General features: G+C 40.0%; 1 protein-coding gene across 1 annotated transcript in view; it reads left to right on the forward strand.

The window, feature by feature from the left end:
* The window catches only part of LOC104513448 (serine palmitoyltransferase 2), a gene marked incomplete at its 5' end in the record, with an annotated part of 12,225 nt that overhangs the window by 1,818 nt on the left and 556 nt on the right, over positions 1-9,851 (forward strand). The window contains 3 exons of the mRNA XM_010156794.1: positions 4,615-4,725; positions 7,374-7,479; positions 8,295-8,514. Of these exons, the coding sequence (XP_010155096.1) occupies positions 4,615-4,725; positions 7,374-7,479; positions 8,295-8,514 (437 nt within the window). The remainder of the gene's footprint in view (positions 1-4,614; positions 4,726-7,373; positions 7,480-8,294; positions 8,515-9,851) is intronic.

The raw sequence follows: 9,851 nt of genomic DNA on the forward strand, positions 1-9,851 counted from the left end.
GGCAAGGTATGGCTTAAGTCATTGGTAAAAGCTTATCTAACAAAGGTTCTGCTGGTTGGGTTTTCTAAAAGCTGCTTGTTTAGTTTTGGTTTTCTTCAGTGGCAACCCCTGCAGATAGTCTCTGGAAACTATAGGTCACAGTATGCATCTCTAACCTTTGCAAGAATCTTAGTGAAACAGCATCCATGGGACCAGTAGCATGGCAGATCTCTCCTTCTTTCTGGGAGAGAGCCCAGCATATTAAGGCATGCTTCCTCAGGCTACTCATTAGCGTGTGAAATGGTGGCTGATTGGCTAAAGGTATTTTGATGCTCCTGAGACACTAAGAAGTGACTGTGCTGGTGAGATACACAGATAAGCTGAATTGCATGTTGGTACATACAGAATTTTTTATCTTTGAGTGACAGCTGAAAAATTCTTCCTTTGAAGGACCAAAATCCCAGTAGAAAAGCTGTCTGAGAGAAACGATGTCAAGTTTAAAGACTGATGTCTACTGTGTGCCCCTGAAAACAGTACATGATGCAGCCTGAGTGTCCTGCATCTCATACTATGGGTTTTTTTAGCTACTGGAAAATTAAATGGAGGAGAGCTCTTTGTTTGCATCTTCTGATGCAAAATTTATGTTCTCTTAGCTCCTACTTAGAGTAAAATAGTGCAAGTACTGGGACTGTTTCCTCCTCTTGAAAATGATTCACTGTTAGTCTAATACTACTATCCTATTGGAATTCTTTGTCCTTGTGTAGTAGTGAATTATTTTCCCTTTATTCCATTTACTTATTTTTCCACCTCTTGAGATCACTTTGTAAATTCTTCCACTTGTGATATCTACAGATTTAAAATTGCTGTCTTGTTCTTATCAGCAACTTTTCATCCTGGTGAATCTCTTCTTGACTAGCTGTAGTGCCTTACTCTATGGGCTGCTTTATTTATAACAGCAAAGCAGCAGTGTCTACATAATGCCTCTTTTCTTTTGGTCTGTTAAACTTTCCATGATGAAACATGTTTTTGAGTTTGATGCCAGAGAGAAATTCAGTGCTTCAAATCTAGTCTTTCTGGAGTCAAATACCTCTGCAGTGCTATGATTTTGAACAACATGTCCCCTTGACATACTTGGGCTTTTTCTGCTCTTTGTCTTCCCATATCTCCCAGATTTTCTCTTCAGCAGAAAAATGATGCATGATTTCTGTGAGATCTCTTGGATTCAGACCACACATGGTCAGATGCATTCGGTAGACTTCTGTCTGTTGAAAGTCAGTACAATCGCCCATTACTGCAAAGTTACTCAGTGTTTTTTCTGTGTATGTGGATCTCACTGTGTGTCTTTAAAACCTTATGAGAGTACCCTCCAGACACCTTACTCAGCTTCTTAGTTTTCACATTTGGACTTCAACGGGTTTTACAACGATTGAGAGGATCTGAACAGTAAATTCCAAGCCATGAGACATCTGTTTTCATGCTCTTAACTTGCACGTTTACTAAACCAACTTTTCACAAATGGATACAGCAGTCTGTACTGTTAGTAATGAGCATGCTTAGTTTTTGTGCTATTAAGTATTAAGGAGCTTCTGCCTCATAGCACTAGAAGTGGCCTTATACTCAGGTGAATACCCCAAACAGAAAATGCTCTCTTCTGAAGAAAAGAGCTCCTGTCAGATGAACCGTTTTGCAGTTCATAATGTTCACTAAAGGCCTTTTTTTTTGGCTGCCTGAAGTTGCTTCTCACTGCACTTTTGATTTTTTTCATTGTCTGCAAATAAGGACTCACATAAATCCTTAATTCTGGCACCTCCCAGTACACAATTGGCTGTGTGTGCATAGCCTGTTTGGCAATGCTTTGACAGAGTCCTCAGTAAAGCACAGAGACTCCCATGCTTGATTAAGCTCTTGGGCACTCTTTTTTTTTTTAACTATTGTTCATGTGTCTCTGCATGGTTTACTTATATTTTCAGGTGCAAAGCTTCTCGGAACACGGATTTTTGGAGGTATCGAAAATGTAATCAGTAATGGCATCTGCATTTGGCCAGAAGGAATTTCTTTGATAGTCACTGATATGATTTGAAGCTAATCATTATTTACATTGTATCTGGGTACCTCTATTGCAACTTAATTAGCTTAAACCACAAACTACTGCAGTGAAGTTACATATATGTGATACTAGACCACCTGTTCTGTTTTTGCTATGTGGAATCCTTAAGGATTTGGTTTATGTTGCTGCTGAATCCTCTTTTAATAGCAGCAAATGTGACTTGACTGTCCTAGGATTCAACTCTACCCCATAATCCGATCAGCAGTGGCCAGCAAAAGGAATTCAGAAGCTTATCCATGTTATACAGTTGATCTTTATTCACTGTGCCTTCTTAACCGCAGCTTCTAATAAGTAAATGCTGAGAAAAAGTATAGTTGGTGTACACTGAAAGTTGTATTTCAGCACTGTTCAAGCATCACCAAAACCAGGTCTTTCTGCACTTAGCAGTTTTCAGCAGTAGAGATCCACTGTTGACAGCCAAGTTGTCGGCTGCCTGGTACAGTCACTGCCAAGTACACAGTCTAGACCACAGATAATGTGAGATTTGAGGGTTACGTAGTCAGAAGTTGTTAGACCGTATGAGGCTAAGCTATACTCTGAAACTTGCCAGTTTTGTTGTGTTATTAACTAGCTAATAACAGCATACTGTGCTGCCGTCAGCACAGAGCTTTTCATTGTAGCTCTGGACTGACAGAGGCTAGATAATGGAGTTAGAGTAATGGTGCTTGAAGGATTTGGTTTTGGTTGTAAGAAAAGAAATTCCTTTCCATGTGTAGCTAGTTTGTGACATTAAGTGCTCAGGACTGAATTACACAATTCATAAGTGCAGCATTTTGGATAAAATGTGGCATTCGCTTCAGATTCCATGTGTGCCTTGGTAGGTGCATTGGTAAGTCTGATCTTCACTGGCATATGTTTTTCTTGGTACCAGTGGTGTGATCTCCAATTAGTGTTAGTCTTCTCCTGGATACTCTCTCAAATGTAAGTTTGCTGATAAATGCAACTGAACTCTCATCGTTGTAGTAGCAGCACTCAGGTTTACATGTGACCATTGGTGACTGCTGTACTGTACCAGTGTTGCCTCCGATCCTTTGCCCTTTCTCTAACGACAGACAATACTAGACTTTTTACTTCCTCCTCACTTTGAAATTATTTTATCTAATTGAATGTCCCCTTCTGTTACAGGAGGGTGGAAAGAGGCCACTCATCCATTTGTTAAATATTGTTTCTCTACTAAAAGCTCATACTTGTTTTTATGGGAAGCTCTTTCTAGACTATTAATCTAGTCTTCCTCTTTTTTAATGTCTCACTTTTCCTACTTCCTACCATTTAAGAAGGATACTAGTACTGGATTATTATGTTCAGTTTTTGATAACTGTAGTGTTTAACAGCAGTGCCCTCTGATGTAGCGTATGTACTCCTTGTCTGGTGCAGTAGTTCCGAAGAGCAAACGCGAATTGGACATTTCCATGCTGATTATGGCAAAGTCTCTGAAATACGCAGTGTAAATCCTTGTAACAGCAGTTTGAACACTTGAGATTTAGTGCAGTTTCTGGGGAAAACCAGTCTCGAGCTTTCCCAGGATGCAGGCTATTTCTAGGTTGCAATTCCGGTGCAAAATTTCCTTTATTGTGGGGAAAACACTCCTATTGTCTGTGGCACCTCCTTGTGTACTTGTAGGCAATGCTTTTCACAGTCCCTTCTAGTAACTGTCATTGCAGAGAAGAAATATTCTTGACTCTTCCCTGTACCAGTTATTAAAAGAGAGGCATCGAATGAGCATGTGTTTCTGGACAAATCTTCAGCATCTTGACATGTTTTTTGGATTTTTAACTTAACAAAGTCACTTCTAGAGTTGCAGCAGATTTGCACAGTAAATAGAGGGGCCAAGTTTATTTAGAAATATTATTGCTGTCTTACAAACTATTCCTCTAATATTCATTCCTGCAGTCCACAGCAATAACACTGTGACTGATTGTTCAGCATATCAGCTGTGGACCTGCAATCATTGCTGTTCTCAGAACAGGTGTATCCTGGTTTTATATTTGTACAGGATATATCTTCCCTTCTTTGAAAAAGCAAACAAGTTCAATGTAATGCTTAATGGCTTTAGAAAACTTCTCAATTTCACTCTGCAATTATGTTTTCCACTTCCTGTTGCTTGTATGTTGCCTCCATCTACCAAGTACTTAATAGTTGTGTTCATTAAAGAAAACTAGTACCACTGAGCACACATGGGCTTAGTCAGGGGTTACCTCCTAATGTAAGAAATGGGGCAACTTCGGTAAGATTTTTAATCTAGGACGTTGGTGACCTGCTTCCTAGCACCACCGACCTGCTGAGTGAACTGCTGCAAGCTGTGAAAACAAAAAAAAAAGTGAAACTCAAGTGGTTCTTTCAGTTGACAGCAGTTGTGTATTTTTGTCATACTAAGGCTGCAAATTGTTTCTTAGCAGTCTTACCTGGACTAGCTGCATTTATGTTGGAAATACATTTTTACATTTTTCTTAAATGATCTCTAAGCAGGTCAGAGCTGAAAGGTGTTATATTTTTGGCTGTGAAACATAACCTTTCCAATATCTTCCTCCTTCCCCTTCTAATTCAGGGCTGTCTGATTTTGAGTGATGAACTGAATCATGCATCACTAGTGCTCGGAGCAAGACTGTCAGGAGCAACTATTCGAATCTTTAAGCACAACAGTAAGTATCAGATGGTGGACACTGCCTTTCTGCAGATGCTATATATCAGATGCAATCTCTTCTGTCTTCTAGTAGTTGGAAATCCAATTTCATGCAAGGAAATCAATTGCTGGTTACCTGAAAGGTCAGAAGACTGCTGCTACTGAGAATTTAATCATCCAGAATTGGATATTTTTTGATATGTTCAGTCTCAACTAATAACATTTCTATCCTGAAGCTGTTCTGGCTTACATCTTCTGCATATGAAGAGGAACATGCTGCCCTTTGGCAAGTCTAGGGGCACTAGTGTTTCAACATGGCATCTTGTTACTTGAGTAGCTCACTGTGGTTAGACTACTCTATCGGTCCATGTCACATAGTAATGCAGTCTTGTAGTCATCTAGGTTACAGTTTGGGGGAGAAGAAAGTTTAATTTCAGGACCAAACGCCAACATGATCATACAGTAACAAAAGTTTATGAATGCAGATGTCCTAGCTAAATTAGGTAGCCAGTCATTGGTACAGTGTAGTACAAAAGGAATTTTTGGGATGTGAAGCATAGATTAATTTCACTGAGTACTTGCTTTAAGTACTTGTTTCCAAAAAACACTGAGTTTTCACGTTGCTAGTTTCAGCTTCCTCCAAAGGAGATATTTAGAGTAACATTCAGGTTAAAAATACTTGGGATTTCCTTCTCTTGGTGAAAGAGATACCTGGTGGTTCTTGATTAGCAAGGCCACTACCTTCATTCTTCAGCTGCTCCTAATACTCTTTATAGTGTTGATCTCTGAGATCCTGACAACTCTTGCTCCCTTTGAAGTGTGTGGTGGCAGAAAAGCTTGGGTGGCTGCAATTATTTTCCTTGCTTTGTCCTACTTGATAGTGGATCCCCTGCTGTGCTTATTATTTCTTTTGTGTTCTCTCTTGTTCTCTATCATTTGAATAATTTTCTTTACAGAAGTGTAGAACTTACTGTAACATTCAGTGATTATTTCCCCCCCCGCCTAATTCTTCATAACTCTTGATTGCTGCGCAAGATCACAAAAGCTTTGCATTCAACTTCTGCATTTGTATAGACATACTTCTGAACATTGCATCCAGTTCCAAAATTTCAAAGAACACTGGTGAGACACAGTTCTGGGTGTGAAGAGAAAGACTTAAAAGCTCTGGTGTGATGAGGAAGAACAGACGATCTGTGGGAATGGAGTACGAGCTAGCAGTGGTGAGATTGGGGGGCTGCTCTAGAAATGCTACAGATGGCTGGAATCTGTGAAAGAGAATGGAGTGTAGAATCGAAAGGCACAATGCAAGCAATGATCTTGGCCTGTCAAGATGATGCTCAATTCGTAGTTTTGTATGTGTTCTCAGCCCTACTTTTGCTATACTTTATGCTGCCTTAGTTACCTTCATTCTCCTGAGATGCTAATGGCTTCATTCGTATTTTGCTTTTTAGAATTGTAAGAAAAAAAGAAAAATCCTCGCAAAGTCCCTATTCAATGTTTTCATTTTTTCCCTACCTTATTCTGCATTTTGCCCTTTTTATTAAGTTCAGGCCTAGTTCCCAGTCTATCCCTCTTTCTTGAAGGATGAGAGCAGAAGTTTATATTCCATTGTTCTCCCTAACTGCACTAAACTTGTCCTTGATTTGTTGAAGGCAAGGGCTCCACTGCTGACCTCTTCATCTTTGTCTTTTTCTGGACATCAGCTTGCTTTTACAGTCGTAATTGACGTATTTTCCTGTAGAATTTCTAGTCTCGTTGTAGTTCACAACCTCCTCACTGCTACAACTGCCCTAGACTATCAGTCCTCTTGTCATGATTGTTGGTGCTCTTTTTCATGCCCTAGTGCTTATATCTGTCTCCTGCTCAGCACTTTAGCTTTTGTGGTTTGAGTACCCTCATCTCCGTTCCTTTCCTCCATGGTTGGTTTGTTGGGTGTGAGTTGTTTGTATTTTTGGGGTTTTTTTTAGGGCTGTTTTAATGTGTGTTTATTTGCTCACATTAGTCAGGTCTGCGAGGATCATGTCAAGTGTTCATAGCTAGTAAGGTTTCAGAATGCACTGCTACTAACAACTTCACCTGTCTAGTTTCTGATACCCTGCACGCTCTGCTCTTTGCAACACTGGTGGTTCTTTGTTCTTCCTTTTCTGTTTTTGCTTTAGTGACCTCCTGTTCAACACCACCAGTCCCTTCAACTTTAAACAAAGTAATAAAAAAGTACTCTTGCTCCCCTTCTTCTGCACTTTGGTCTCTCTTCTGCTTATCTTTAGTTGATTATCCTTGAGCTTGCTTGTTCTTTTTTGAGTTATTTCTATCACAAGGACATGCTTACTACCAAAACTGCTTTCTCTCTTCTTGGAGTGAGGTACCTTCCTTTTTTCCTTTTATTTTTTCTTTCCTTCCTTGTTTACTGTTTATGCCTGATGCTTTAACTTGTGCTTTTATGTTAGGATGATGAAATTCTTTCTCAGAGTTCATACAGTCACCCGTTCCCTTTAATCTCATCTCTGGGCCTGCAGCTAGATGAAGGCCCATGCTTATTGACTTACATATGGTCTGTCCTTCACACTGGAGCACTTTGTGCATTTTTGGAGTACTGCTGTCTTTAGTCATGTCGAAGTTCAAGCTAGTAGCTGTTTTGGTACCATTTAACAGTAATTTCTGGTGCAGATATGCAAAACCTGGAGAAGCTGCTCAAAGATGCAATTGTGCATGGGCAACCTCGTACACGGAGGCCCTGGAAAAAAATTCTTATCTTGGTGGAAGGAGTATTCAGGTACAAACTATTCTTTATATTCCTAAGACCCTCCACATGAGATCTAGCTGCTTAGTATTTGGCTTCCTTTGCCAAATCAAACTATGAATATTGTCACTTCATAGTTATTTCATTAATCTCATCTGCAAATTAAATTGCGCTGTGTATGTCTCATCCTCGACTTTCTGTTGCTAGTACCGTAGCTGCACCTGGTGTTATCATAAAGCTTCCACATCCTAATTAAATTGTAGGCATTAGTCTAAACTGATTATTTATAACAGAGCTGCAGTCTTAAATTGCTTATCCATTCCATTCTTTCTGTGCTCACTAGATGATGCTGGTGTGAATGGAATTGGGCAAATGGAATGTTTTTGCTGAGGGCGCGTAGGAGCATGTAGTAGGCTTAGCTGGTAGGCATTTATTCAGCACAAAATGGGGCATTTTGGAGTGCTACCAATGAGAGCCTAGTCACTTCTTAAAATTAAAAACAAGAGGTAAGTGGATGTCAGGTCAGAATGCTGACATTAGGGTGCAAGTGAAAATGAGAGAATACATTCATAAAATTGTTCAGTGACAAATTCCTTTGCTTTAACTTACTGTTGTCGCTACTATTTAGTCCGTGTGTCGGCATCCCAGAGATGTTAAACGGGCAGAAAGTAGAGATCTGACCCCAGGTGCAGGGGGAGCTGTCTTTCACCTCTGAAGGACACAATGTGTCTAGCAAATTGTGTGTTCATAATTACTGAAAAAGTGAAGAAAAAGTTTAGTGGCTTTAGAGTCTATAAGGAGGCCCCAACCATTAAATCAACTTACGCTGCATTTCTGTTTCTCAACAGTATGGAGGGATCCATAGTCCGTTTGCCTGAAGTGATTGCCCTTAAGAAGAAATACAAATCCTATCTGTACCTTGATGAGGCTCATAGTATCGGTGCCCTGGGTCCTGGTGGCCGGGGTGTAGTGGAGTATTTTGGACTCAGCCCTGAAGATGTGGATGTTATGATGGGAACATTTACCAAAAGCTTTGGAGCTTCTGGAGGATACATTGCGGGCAAGAAGGTAAAAAGCTGAGAGTCTCATGGGTGTTTCAGGCTGGTGGTGGAGTCCTTCACTTAAACATTTCAAAGTTGATCTATTTCTCAAGTACCCTGATTGTCCGTTTGTTTCATAGCCTTAGATACTGTCTAGTACAGTGAAAGTCTGTGCAACGCAGAAGAGTCTACTTCAGTAAACTATCTTAAAATTGTATAGTTATCACATGGTCACCGGTGATCACAGTTTGCAGAATACAGTAGGGGTGTATTGTCTTTCTAGGAACTGCTAGAAGCCAGGAAGCAGGGATTTCTTAATGTTACTTTTAATGAGATGTGCAGAAAAAATGCCAAAAGCTGAAGTTTTTCAGCCTATTTGGAGGAAAATCCCCTTCTTTAGGTTAGTGTGGTAGAATTAATTCCATCTGGACTTGAACAGCTGGCTTTCTAAAAAGATACTTCCTTTTTTTTTTTTTGGCTACTGGGTCTCTTATTGAAAATTACTGCTAGAACATACTGCCCTTGCCAAGCCTCTCCTTTGAGAAGGGATCGTGTAGACAATTGCATGTATCCCCTTTCTCATATCCTGAAGTGTGTATCTCACATCAGGCTTCTAAGCTTTGAGGGCAGAATTCTACCATTTTCCTACCAGAACAATGATTTCTTTTAGTTACTAATAGTCACGATTAGTTCAGCCCACCCAAATGGAGATGGGACTTGCAGATTGGAGTTTACTACAGTTGGATTAGTATTACTCTGACATCTTCCCCAGAAGAAAGCACTGCATTAATCTTTCTCCAGAGGTAGTGAGCTACTGGGATTAACTCCTGTGACATAAGGTGAAGCAGCTAAGAGTCCTTTGCAACTGGGTTTTAGCTACTGTTTGAGGGATTGGTTCATGGGTAAGAGGCCTTAAATCTTCTTACCTAGTTTATTTTGAAGTCCCTTTAAAACTTCCTTTTCTTTTAACTCTGACTCCAGGCAAACAGCAGCATAAAATTGAATGCTTCTGTGTATTTCTGTAACATGTTTCCAGCTTGTGCTATCTACAGGGCCATTAATATTAGTTCTATGGTGGCAGAAGGCACAATCTGTCCTGGCTGTCATACTGGTCTTTATAATATTTTGCTGGAGTGGTTTTGTTACAGTTAACAACAAGCAGCCTAAATCTACAGTGTGTTGGTCCTTTGTTCCTGTATGACCTGCTTTTGCCTTCTAACCAATGCAGCAGGCATGTTTAACTGGGAAGTGCAGGGGGGCTAGGCTGAGGTTTTTGCACTCTTGAATTACACCTGCTGCTTTATTTATATTGTGCTGATCTATGCGAGAAAATATTTTGTAACTTATTTCCCCTGTTTGGTGACT

Source organism: Eurypyga helias, unplaced genomic scaffold (genome assembly GCF_000690775.1).
Source record: "Eurypyga helias isolate BGI_N326 unplaced genomic scaffold, ASM69077v1 scaffold34858, whole genome shotgun sequence".
NCBI lineage: Eukaryota > Metazoa > Chordata > Aves > Eurypygiformes > Eurypygidae > Eurypyga > Eurypyga helias.